At 30.3% G+C, this 14,397-nt stretch overlaps 1 protein-coding gene across 1 annotated transcript in view; it reads right to left on the reverse strand.

The window, feature by feature from the left end:
• The window catches only part of LOC145259303 (bridge-like lipid transfer protein family member 1), a 454,810-nt gene that overhangs the window by 216,218 nt on the left and 224,195 nt on the right, over positions 1-14,397 (reverse strand). Inside the window, 1 exon segment of the mRNA XM_080117188.1 lies at positions 8,074-8,103. Coding sequence (XP_079973314.1) covers positions 8,074-8,103 — 30 coding nt within the window.

The raw sequence follows: 14,397 nt of genomic DNA on the forward strand, positions 1-14,397 counted from the left end.
TCATGTATAGACAAGTAAATAAAGGCTTATTGAAACAGATTTATTTCTTTAAATCAAGAAATGTGTTTATTTTTAAATATTACAGAAGGTCAGAAAAATATCAGTACCATTGGTTTCAAATCTGATATAATAGAATCAGTTTATGATTGAAAAAATATAGAATTCTCTTCGGCCTCTGTTTATATCTTGTGAGAACAAGCTGAAGAGTATTCTATATTTTTTCAATCATAAACTGGTTCCCCTTTTAAAATAAATATTATGCTCTTATATTGATTTTGGGCACTTTACTACAAATACCACAGAATTTCACAATAACCAGGACAAAAATATATTATAACAGGTTTATTATACAATGTATTTCTTCGGGTTACAATCATTTCTTAACCATTTGGACAAGCTTCAACATTATTTTGTTAAAAAAATATTCCAAAATGGCTAATCATCAGACACAAAATCCAACTATAATAAATATAAGAATATATACAATTTCTTATTTTACTAATACAAGCAGCGAACTCACCTCCTCTTTCTTTATTTTATCGATTAATTTTATATACATATAAATAAAAGTTACAATAAGTTTACTAAGGTAATCAAAATGGTAAACTTAAAATATATTATAAATATTAAAGAGTTAATATTTACAAGTAAAATAAACTCAGCCAGATAAAAAAAGCTCAATAAAACCGAAAAGGAAATAGAGCTTATAATATGAACAAATGATTAATAAAACATGTTAAAAGACATCTTGAAAAAGAATTAAAAACATATTTAATTTTAAAACAGGAAGCACAAGTGGATAGTCCTACACTTGTGCACTTATCTTGTGTTTCCTTTTTTAAAATTAAATATGTTTTTAATTCTTTTTCAAGATGTCTTTTAACATGTTTTATTAATCATTTGTTCATATATATATTTCCGGTCAGAGTAATACGAGCTTTCACGGACTGATTTTCTCCCTCACACAGGCTAAGCCTGAACTTAATTACTTTAAAATTTAATTTGAAAGACTTTTTCTAATTAAGCCAATGATGAAGGATCTCATACTGGTTTTCTCCTTTTTTACTATTAGGTTCCATTTAACTGGGGACAGACTTCTCTTTGGGCTACTGCACTGGCCGCAAAAAAACAATTTTCATTACTTCAGTGGTTTTGAAAACTTTCCACTTGGATTATATGCATTGTCACGCTGGACTTATTTTGGAATCCATTCTCTCTAAATAACTATTTTGCATTTCGGATCAACTTGAGAGGATTATCATGCAAGCTGAAATATTATGCGTGGTTTGTTTTTATATATATTTATTTTACATATCCAACATTTTTTCATTTTTTTTATTTGGTAATTTATAACTACAATAAATTGTGGTTTCACTTAATGCCTTAACTAGCAAATTCTATCATTGCTACGAATATAAATTGCTGATTTCTTTACATCCTCTGATGAGAAGAATAACAAGAATAGCATTCTTTGAAACTCTGCGGAATAAGGACTTTGTAAATTGTTTTTTTTTTTTTTTGGAGTATTCAGTCGAACAATAAATTTTGATTATAAAGTTCAACTTACAGTTTTAATTTTCTCTCTTATATATATATATATATATATATATATATATATATATATAGGAGGAGAGTTAAAGTAAGAGAATAAAATCAATTCTTTAAGAGGAGACTTATCAAAATAATACAAAGCTTAAATTGTTTTGGAGCTTATATAAAAGTCATTAAAGAGAGAAAATGAAGGTATAAAAGGATATATATATATATATATATATATATATATATATATATATATATATATATATATATATAATAAAATAAATTTTTTTTTTGTTTTGTTTTCAAGTAAGATCTTTGACCATCATCAAATACTTTTGCATGCAAAATCCGATCCCGCATTTTGCTAATTCCTAACCTCTGATGAGAAGGAAAGTATTTCTTCGAAACTCCGCGGATTAAGGACTATCCACTTATCTAGTGTTTCCTTTTCAGATTAAATATGTTTTTAACTAATTTCAAAGTGTTTTTTAACATGTTTTATTAACTGTTTGCTCGTATATATATATATATATATATATATTCATTTATTTAATAAAGGTATAAATAAATTAGGGGTGTTTGATGTATACCCTTATTAAATAAATGAATAAATCTCTATTACTATATAGTTTTTATACCTCTTTATCTTTATATAGAAGAGAGAGAAAGGAAAAGTGATAAAATATCCTTATGAATAAATTATCCCCATTATTTGATTTGCCAGTATCTACTAATGAGAACTGCGTGCAGTGTATACAGTACATTTTTTTTACCAAACAATAAATAGGGGCTTATTTAAATACACCTTTTTATAAAATGAGATCATAAGAATACAAAGAGAAGCGGCAGTTCTTTTTAGATTTTGTTTTCGCTATTAAAAGCTTATGTGCTTATTTGCTATGGCTAAATGACCATTTCATTTCCCCGTTTATCTCAGTTGAAATGTCAGGCGTCCTCGGTTCAGATATTTTATGAGTCATACGAAACATTAGACAGATGGCATTTGGGACAGAGCAAACAAAAAAGCGACCGTAATAGAGGTCAGTGTACCCAATGATACCGGGCTTAACAGAGTTGAGAGGGAAAAGATAATAAAGTATCAAGGACTTATGTATGATATGAAACGATATTGGAAATTAAAAGACGTTTCAATTATACCAGTCATCATAGGAGCAACTGGGCTTATGAAAAAGAACTTTAAAAAGTACATAGCAAGCATACCCGGTGAACCAAGTGCAAGTGAAATACAAACGATTGCACTGAAAGGGACGGCTAGAATCCTGAAAAGATCTCTTGGTTGGACTCACTAAAATAGGGGTAAATGTCAGACATCTGGTTGGATGTCCCATCCCCTAGAAGAAAAAGTTTAAGAAAAATGAAAAAAAAAAAAAAAATGACAGTCACTTACTGAAACGAGCCCCGAGAGATCGCTTGGATGTTGCTCTTATCCAAAGCAATGCCGTATCTTTTATGACGTCATCTTATAACGTCGAATTCTTCACAAAAAAAAAAAAATAAATAATAATTTGTTCTTGTGTATAGTCAAGTAAATAGGGGCTTATTGAAATACATCATGTCCTTATACTTTAGTCTGTTTATTATATAAACATTATTTCAGTGGAATCCTAATTCAAAGAGACAACCTCATCAGACCAAAAAAAATGGGTGATATTGAAATGAGAGTCAAAATTACATTCATTTTTATAACATATTCGGGTGTGATTTATGTTCTAAAAGAAAGTGCTGTGTGTACTTTGTGAATATGAGCTGCTAGGGTTTCAAATGATCTGAAGTTACAGAAGGGGAGACTTGATTCCAAATATTTTTAATATGTTTTATCTCTCCTCTTTGGTTTTCATACATGAAGTACATTTCACAGTGTATAAGCATTATTTGATACGGGAGATATTCATAATCGTACTCTATTTCCAAAAGAGGGAAGATATAACATATGAGAAATATTTGGAATCAAGTCTCCCCCTTGCTGTTATTTCAGATCATTTGAAAACAAAGCAGCAAGTTTTAGTCTCTCCTCCATCAGAGGTTTTGGGAAAATATATATATATATATAGTAATGAAATCCAAAGGATCTAGTGTTTACCTGATATACGCAATGGTAAACTATAATCTAATATAAATACTAGTATTTATATATAGATAATTTAATCCCAACCGAATAAAAAAAGCTGAATCCGCAATAGAGAGTGGTGCTTATTATAAGAGACTCTTTCTCATATATATATATATATATATATATATATATATATATATATATATATATATATACACACATATTCGCATATCATGAGATCTGGCTTATAATGCAACCTCTTAAATTTTTACCACCAAATCACACATTCTATATATCATGCCAATTTCAACTCTGAACGTTCAAGAGTTAATTCCTTTTAATCGTATTCAAGTTATCTCCCCTGAACAAAAGAGTGCACTCTTCTATCTGGGAATATAAAAGAACTTGCTCTACAGATGATTAAAAAGAAAAAAATTCCTCTTTGTGGGTTTAAGCTTGAAGCTAATTGGATGGGTCCAGTCTAGCACTCAATCTAAGCCTAGTTTACACAACTTTTATGCCATTGCTCTTTCTTCTGGTCACGGTTAAACTAGACTTTCTTTTTTATTAGTCACAGTTATAGTTCCAAGATATTATCAAAATCAGGTTTACTTTACATCATCCGTACATCTCTATGAAAAAAATTGTTTCTTTATTCTACTTCGTTTTATTTGACGTCCGTTTTCGCTTGTGCAAAATATCAGATGTTTTCTCATAGTATGCAAACATAATCTTCAGGTCTTACGGTTCAGCAAGTCATTTGTCTTCAAATTCCACTCTGCGCGGTCTTGTTCAATCACTTACTTCCTAGCTGGTAATTAATAGGGCTATGAAAAGAGAGTATTCTTATCATCGTTTTGACTCTCCAGCACATATTCGACACAGTTAATCAACTGAGAACCACATCACTCTATATAAAAGCATATAAGATATCAACGGATACACACTCGAGAGTCAAAGCAATGAAAAGAATATGCTGTTGTCCTAGTTGTTAATAATAACATTTCCTCCAGTGAGATGAGCCACTTACTTCCTAGTTTTCCTTGACCAGTCAACCTTCATGCAATTTATAACATTTTATGCTTCTGCATCCGTTTATCCAGGAGAAGGAACATTCCACATAAACACATATGTGTTGCCTGATGCTGCCCACCTGAGACACTCGCAACATCTTTAATACCAAAACCTGATGACAATGATAACTATGATGATGGTGATCACGTGTTGGCAAAGATCTTTCAACACATGCAAAATTATAAAGAAATTCTTCATAAAGTTTCAATTTTAGTAGGTTTCGCTAATGTTTGTGAATATACATATAGTTTGTTTTTTTTATTTTAAATTAATAACTTAAAATTTAGGCTTAAAAAATCATGATACATGAGTATATATGGTTATATATATATACTAGCATGGGTACCCAGCATTGCCCAGGTGTTTGGAGGTGTGTGTTGAGCAAAAAAGAAAAAAAAAAATGTAGTAGGAAGGCAGGCTCGAACCCGTACCGCGAAGGAGGAACAGAATGGGAAAAAACGTGACCTCTTTGCTGTTATAACCACCACCAAACCGGAAGTGAATTATGTTTAAATTAAGGCTAGACAATCGAAAAGAAGTGGGATGACTTTCGAAAATATTGGTGAAAAAAGCGACCCTTCCCTGTAGAAAAGTGCCCCGTTGAGGGTGAAGAAATTAATGTTTTTAGTCAATTTTTCGGTATTTGTCATCTGAAGGGTCGAGCTTCAAAACAATACTAATCTTGTGAAAATCCGTTGCCTCTGTCAAAAGTTTTAGGCAGACATGCAAACATACATACATTTATATATTGGTAACTCAAATTTTCGACCCAAACCGATTAAAAAGCTTGCCCTATCTCTGAATACACTTTATTTCAAACGCTTAGACCAGAAATTGTCTGAGTAATTTGGTAAAGACCGCAGAGGTCAAATTATTTTTTTAACTTTGACCCCTATTATGACCCCTTAACATTTACTGTTTTGGGCTCAAATCAAGTTATTAAATTAGATCCATGTTCAAGGAACCAATATCAAAAATTTCAAGTGTTTAGACCCAAAATTGGCAGAGGAGTTTGGTAGAGTTCTCAAACGTCACATTGTTGAACTTTGAGCCTTTAACAGTCAAATTTCTGGCCGAAAACGGATTACAAAGATTTTCCCAAATCTCAGTACCTGCATATCAAATTTCGAGTCTGTAGACTGAAAATTGACAGAGTTATTGTGTCGGGAAATGTACATAGACAGATACTTTCACTTATGGAAATTCTGCAATTAGCAAAATGTTCAGCTATGAATAAACAAGTATTTTGCTTTTCAGCACATACATATATATATATATATGTATATATATATATATATATATATATATATATATATATTCTTAACTTAAATATATGTGCATGTATTTTGATTTAAAGGATTTAACTTCAATCATTTAAATTATATGTTGCTCTATTATTTAAATATTGAGCTTTACCTTTTTGGCTAGGATCATCCTGAAAGTATTACCTCAGTTTAATATCTTACAGCATAACTCACTTGATCTCTATCCTGTGACTTATATATATATATATATTTATATATATATATATATTGGCTGAAAATGCAAAGCTCTTGTTTGTTTGTTTACGAACAGGCAATTTGAGCACTATAAAAGTGGTGGCGGGTGTCTATTTAAATAGACATTCCGACGAGTTATTTAGGGGCGTCAATTCCATGGTCGAGTGGAAGAACTGTCGACTGTCAACACAACGGTTCTAGGTTCAATCCTTGGCTTGGGAAAGATGCTAGTCTAGCGGCACTGAGGAGTTGTGATACAACGAAACATGACTGTATGTCGATGACTACAAATATATATATATATATATATATATATATATATATATACACACACACACACACACATCCTCACAATAGTTGGCTCCTTCTATTGTAATTATCAAGAGTGAGATTGATCCTGTTGCATGTTCGTTTACAGTCTGAACACGTTAAGGCTGTAAAAGACATCCTACAGAAATCGTTTCACATGAAACAGCTGTTGCGAGATATACACACATAAGTATCTAATAAATATTTTACATCTATTCTATTCGTAATAATTGCACCAAACATGCTCGACTATGACAGAAATGATCACCATTCTTTAACTTTATTTGTCGATCATTTATGAATTTAAAAGCTGAATAACAAAATGATGCCAAGTCGGTAAAAAGTATCAACAGGATGGTGAATGTGTCAGGGGGGGAGGATAAAATCTACTAGGGTTGCTATTAATACTACAACTATAACTATTACTACTACTACTACTACAAACAACAAGTAAAGCATATGTGAACCCCCACCCCCACCCCTTCATTCATTCAACACAACTTGGAATAACAAACATTGTTCACAATTGTAAATTCTCTTTATGTTGTATCTGGTATTCATAAGTCTTCTTTTTGCCCCCTTAATATTCATATATTTCAGAAATGTTCTTTTTACCCGTTTAATCAGCGTATGCGTATTATATTATAGTGATGGGACAATTCCAATATTCTTCCCAACTCTGATACAATTACCGATACTGTACTAAATTCCCCCGATTCCAATACGGTTACATCAAACTGTAGAGTTGCCCCCCCTCTCCCCCGATTACTGTCAAAATATATGTTTAATGTGCAGATATTTTCTAAAATGTAAAAACACATTTGTGGGTGATGATCTATCGATTTTAAACAAAATCAAATGAAAAAACAAATTGAAGATATCGTTTTTGGCATCAGAAAATAAGCACAATTTTTCTGATTCCGGATTCCAATAAATCGTACCATGACTAATATAAAAAAGTAAAAGAATACAGAGTATGTGTATATATATATATATATATATATATATATATATATATATATAATGTTCTTTTTACTTCTTTTTATTCAGATATTTTATTTTTACCCCTTTTGGTAATCATCTATCTCATATGTATTGTTTTACACTTGTTGGTTTTTATCAATTTTATGTTTTACCTATTTTATATATAGGTATGTTTTTAGCTTCATTTGTATGTATATATTTTATAGATAAGTTTTTTAGCAATCTTGATATTTCAGTAATTGTGTAGCAAATTTTTTAAAAGTGTATATATATATATATATATATATATATATATATATATTTATTCTTGCAATAACATAAGGCATTTAATAATCAAATCAGAAATCATTTTATTCGGTTTTTTTTTGTATGTGAAATTAGAAATGATTTGGAAATTATTGATTTGATATAAATTATATATTGATTTGGTATAAATGGTGGAGAACCACTGTAAGAATCGACATTCAATCACAAGAAACTTTTCTCACTAAAAAGCATTTAAAAAAAAAAAAAAAAAAAAAAGACAAAGAAAGCTTGCAGCTAAAATATCATCATGTGCCTAAGAAAAAAAAAAAAGATGACGTGTGAATAATGAACCTTATTACTCTGTGAAGACCATACACAGCTCTGGAAGCAACAAAGAGAAAGTCATAGAAATGGAGTTTGCTTTCATAAAGTTTTCACATTTTGAAAACGAAAACAAAATTAGAAATGTAATAGACATGAATACACACTTCATTAATCATGTATTTTTATGAAAGAAAGAAAGGCTTATCTTAATAATATCTAATAATACAGTCATAATAAATATATATAGTAATAATACCTAATAAGAATCCTAATATAATAGTAATTATACTTAATAATAATCATAATAAAGAAAGAAAGAATGATCATGAATGCAAAATTTAGTTTCAGGTGCAAAGGAGAAGAGGCTTAATGTAGCAATAATAATAATACAGAACAAAAACAATAATCACATATGTACATTTTTTTGTGAGCAACGGAGGCCTAATTTTAATAATAAAAGAAAAGATAATTATGTATAAAAATGTTTAGAGAGGATTTGTCATAATACTTAATAATAATAAATAATAGCGAATGGAAATAATAATCACATATGCAAAGGGAGACTTAATCATAATAATGATAATAAAGAAAGGAAAGATAATCATATATGCAAATTTAAATTTTATGAGTAATGAAGCTTAATCTTAATAATACTTAATAATAAGATATAAAAGAATGGAAAGAATAATTATATATACAAATTTTTATTTTATACATAACAAAAGAGAGACCTAATCTCAATAATATTTGATAATATAAAAGGAAATAATAATTATACATGCAAATTTTATAAGAAAAAAAGGAAAGGCTTAATGATAATAATAATTATAATATTCATAACAACAATAATAGTAATAATGATAATAATAATCATAATAGTAATAATAAAAACAGGAATTAATAATTATGTGTGCAAATCTAAATTTATCAAAGAAAAGAAGAATAATTATGCACAAAACGTTTACTTTATTTATTTGCGACGTAAAAAAATAAAATGAATGAAGAATTTGTTATAATTTGAAATATTTAATTTGTTTTAATAAATATATTTATTTATTTATTTATTAAAAAAAACTGCACTAATTTTGATCTTAAAACTTTAAGCAGAAAGTTTGATTTTATCATTTGAAGAGAAAAAAAATGTTTCAATTATAAAAGCAAGTTTGATAATTTAAAAAAAAAAATTGAAAAAATAATTAGTCCCCCCCCCCACACACACACATCAAAAAAAAAAAAAATAATAATAATCCAATCTAAAATAGAATAAGTAACTATTTTTGGATAAACACTGCTGGTAAAGTTTCCGATTTCAAAACAGGAAGCCATCATCAAGTAGACTTTTGCAATATATGAAAAAAAATAAATAAATAAAAAATAAGAAACATGATCCTTAGACTAAAACCGTAATTCTTTTTTGTACTCTAACAATCAATCTTCAATAGACTTCCAGGAAACAGAAAACCACACAAGAAAATTAGCCAATTTAATTAATGAGCGCTTGACATATAAATACCAAACGATAGCCTTTAACCAGAAAGATAAAACTTAAGGGAGACAACTGTCTGAGGAATTGGTAACGAATGGACTGTAATAAGTAAAAGAGTTATCTATTCCTGTGTTAAATCATTACCAGGAAGTTATCTGCCCCTGGTACAGGAAATATCGTGAGTTATCTACCCCTTAGGATTATATATTATAATAAGAGACAGGAGAAGCCATAGGCGTTTTTCAATGGAACTCCGCAATGAACTGTAAAATGTTTGCTGGAAAAGATTTTACAAGATTAGGTTTTAGATTTTAAAATTCTACTACTATAATTATGTATCACAAACCTGCCTATTTTACGATGGAAAAATGGGTGAATATGGTGAACTTCCTTTAAATTCCAACATTTTTTCTTTTCTTTTTTTTTTTGTTAACTTGGATGTAAACAAAATGTAATCTTTTCTCTTTATAAATGCACAATTCTTTCTCTTGTATCATTTATAGTTTTTTTTTGTTATTTTTATTTTTTTTTTTTGTTATTATTTTTAGCATTTGATCAATGGCTGTTGTATGGTTACACGGAGGCTCATCTTCTCTTCCAAGCAGATTTATGTGGGTTAGCCTTGTGCGGCTGATACATATACATAGTTAATACAGCATCTCGCATGAAGGGTCAAGATGAATGGAAAGGCAAAGAAGTGAGAACACTATCCAGACCTCCACCGGAAGAGGAGCAAAGTGTACTCAAATCTTGATGAGGTTTATTACCACTCAAAATTCCAGAGCAAGTCAGCTGGGGTTTTTTTTTTTTTTGTTTTTTTTTTACAAAGGAGTCACCACTTATCAAGGTCTGGAGACCACTCAAGGATAAGGGTTAATGAGTGTGTGAGTGTACAGTGGTCAGAGGGAACATGTGGTAATAATCGTTAGTCATGGAAATTTGGTAAATTCGGTTACTTAAGGGGATTGCTCATCAAGAATTTGAGCGCTTCTACACTATTGGGACAAAATTTTGGAAACCATAATACAGAATTTCACATGAAAACAATGGTATCTACATATTCCTCGTATTTTTAAGATGATTATATCCAAAAATTACAAAAATCAATAAGGTAGAAATTTTTTTATTAAAGAAAATAAAAAATAGAATTTGATGAAAATTCAAAAGGGAGGGAATTTTCCATTTTGGTTTAAACAAGATGACGGAATAGTTTCATCTGCTAACACGATTAAATTTTTTTTTTATAATTTAATAATATTCGGGTAATTTTGACTGCATGATTTGGAAGCTACCATTGTAACTTATTAGAATTGACAAAAAATATCAGTTGAAACCATTGTTTTTATCTGAAAACTCCATTTATTGACTACAAAATCTCGTCCCAATTCTGTAGAAGTGCCAGAATTTGTTCATGTTGGACTTGAAGACAACCATAATGGAGTCAGTCGAAAAGCAGGAAAATGGAACAGAGTTCCACAGACGTGCAATTCTAAGAAAGAAGTCTTCATATTGTTCCTCCTGTAAGTACTCGATTCCAGAAAGAATCCGGGATACCAACACCAACAACTGGATCAAACCGGTGAAAATGTTGAATCATACCAAATAATTCTTTTTTAATTTTATATTTTGATGAAAATCTTTGAATTGTAATGAAGAATAAGAGATTGTTACTGGTTTTTTTTTTTTTATTTATTTTTTTATTTTTTTTTTACCGCACATCATTTTTGTGCCATACCATTATTTTGTCAGATGAATATTTAGACTACATCTAATACTTTTAAATACAGCGTAACCCGGATATAAGAGCCCCAAATATAAGAAAAACGTATATAAGAGAGATTTTCTCTGGTCGCAAATTAGAGCCTGTGTTAATGTGTAGTGTAACTCGGATATAAAACCTCTGGATATAAGAGAACTGCGGGGACCCAAGCAAAATAGTCTCTTATATCCGGGTTACACTATTTCTATATTTAAAGGGAGGAAACTCTTTGTACCTTCAAGTTTGGTTGTTTTGTTTTATGAAATATAATCTCTTTTCAAATCCAGTTATTTTGATGAAAGATTTTATGCCTCAAGCTCTTTATATTTTTAAATATTTATTCGTGGTGTTTTTGTTTAGTTGTTTTGTTTTACGCATATCAACAATTTTGGGGTTATTGAATGCCAAATATGGTCATTTTGGTAAAAGTTTTTATCATTCAAGTTCTTTACGACGTTTCTGAAATTTTGAGATGAGGATTGGTTATTCGTATTATTTGAATTCTTTGGACTACTGTTCTCATCTTGAGTGTGATTTTCACAACGTTTCAGTCAATGTAACCTCCAACCTTCTTCAGGTTGTCAAACTCGGGAATGTTTCTGTCGTACTCGGGAATTTGGACGGAATTTCACAAGTTCGACAAGATACACCTGAAGAAGGTCAGAGGTTACATCGACCGAAACGTTGTGAAAATTAGAATGAGAACAGTAGTCTGATGAATCCAAATAATTCAAGTTCTTTTTATCTTCAGATATTTATCCATGGTGTTTGATTTGATTGTTTTGTAGAAAGTACATTGTTTTTATTTTTGGTTTTGCAGAACATGATTGAGTTTTACAAAGAAAATGGGGGAAAATATCAATTATATCAATGTCTGGTGCCTTTTAAGTTAGGAAGCTGGTATCTTTAGACAGTCTGATTTGGTAGTTCCAGGACGTTAACATTATCTCTTCTGCCAAGAGATATTTTGATGCAAGATTTATCTGACCCTGAATAGACCAGAAGATATAACAGTATAATGGGATTTCAAACAAACACATTTCAGGTGAAACATTATTACATACTTATGTGTCATGTCGAAAATTAGTATAAATTCCAAAAATTGCAAAAAATAATCCAGTAAAGAAAGTATGAGGTACATTCAGTAAGTTTCCAGACTTTTTGTACAGGTATTTAAAACTGTCATAGACTCTTGAAAATTCAGTATGTTATTGCTATACATTTTATGAGATGACTAATTTTTATGATTTCAGGTTCAAATGAACAGCTACAGCAGGAATTGGAATATAACCTACTAAAGCCTGATTGTCACAGCTGGTGAATTTCAAAACTGCAATCTAGATGTGAGGACACTTTAGAACAATAATATGCAATAATATTCTGATTTAAACTTGGAAAAAATGCCACAGAAATGTATGGAATGTTTTCAACTGCTTTTGAACAATCTTGCATGAATCGGGCATCAGTTTTTGAGTGACATAAGAGATTCAAGGAAGGCAGAGAGTCTGTGAGGGATGATGAGAGGTGTGGGAGAAGTAAAGAAGTCAGAACACCAGAGTTGATTGGCCAAATAAAAAATTTCAAGGATAAGGACCGTCATGTGTCTATAGAGAAAATAAGTGCCCAATTTGATGTCAGATTGGGAATTGTAAACACAATTATTCACGAGGACCTTTCAACATGACAATACGTAATAGCGTTTTTACTTAAAATGCATTTGTTTGAAAACTATTATACTGTATACTGCACAAGTACCGACAAATACGGAAATTAAAAAATAGAGGATGAACCAAATTCAGCTTGACATTTAAACTCATAATTCTTTCATTTGTAAAATTGTTAATAAATCATTTTATAATGTTGAACTCTATAGAATCGTTTTCATCCATTTTATTTCTTCATATTTGTGCCTCATCACTTCACAACAGGCAGTCTTGTTAGGAGCAATGAAATATAGATTATGATATATCGAAACCTTTTAATCAAGAAGAAAAGAGCCAGGAATTCTAAGAGCGAGATGATTTTGGTAGCCTTAATGGAATAACCAAAAGTCAAGAGATGCATGCAACAAAGAACACAAGAGAAAGAAGGAGTAAGGATTTATATTTAAAACAGAAATACAAACAACGTCTGGGAAGACAGAAGACCAATGAGGGAACTCAACATAGATATAACAGTATCATTAGTTGGTAATTATCCATTATATACAAGTAGTTGAATATAAATTTGGTACTTTTTAGGAATGTATAAAAAGTTCTTAAAAATAATTATGTAAAAGTCGAAACTTTTTTATTTGTATAATTCGAGAAAAATCACTACTTGACTCGACTTTCTCTGTTCGTATTCGGAACTGCTTATGTTACGACGAATCTATGGATACCTTTTCCTAAAAAGCACCACAAGTTGTATTTTGCGCACAACTGGTGAAAAATTGGGTTCACAAGATTCCCATCTGTACTCGTGCATAATAGACCTTACCACATCCAATCCCATAGTCTGTCATGGTATCCATCAGACCAAATGCACAGCAGTAAAAGGAGAGGTGGAAAGGGGGGGTACAAAACTTTAACCTTTACTGCCGAATTGTACTTTGAAATCACCTTAAAAAAAACAAACAATATTTCTTACTCTTATAAAAGGCTTGTCAGCCCAACTGGTCTTCAAAGTACAGGTCTATGCATAGTTAAACAAGTGAATGAGGGGGTTTGTTTATGTTCGTGCGTCAGTTGCACACTAACTTTCGTTACATGTGGGTTTCATTATTAAAAAATATATTTATTACATAAAAAAAATTTGGGCCGTAAAGGGTTAAGATTTTTATGCCGTCCCCACACTACGTCGTTTATATCCCAAACCAGATTCCCTCATTGAAGAAGAAAAAAAAGAACATCAACAACAGAGATTCTTCCGACAAAAGGACCACACCAACAGAATATAAAACAAGAGAGACGAGAAGAGGCCAGAAGACAATCTTTAAGAGTTATATATATAAAAACAAAACTTTATTTAAAAAGTTTTTTTTTTTTTTTTTTTTAGCTAAATGTCTGAAAAAAAATTTGGGGATGTTAGGGTTCGATTAAAGCACCTGAAAGAAAAGCAAAAATGG

The sequence above is a fragment of the Euprymna scolopes genome, chromosome 34, assembly GCF_053919585.1.
Source record: "Euprymna scolopes isolate OS-2025 chromosome 34, ASM5391958v1, whole genome shotgun sequence".
In the NCBI taxonomy this organism is placed as follows: domain Eukaryota; kingdom Metazoa; phylum Mollusca; class Cephalopoda; order Sepiida; family Sepiolidae; genus Euprymna; species Euprymna scolopes.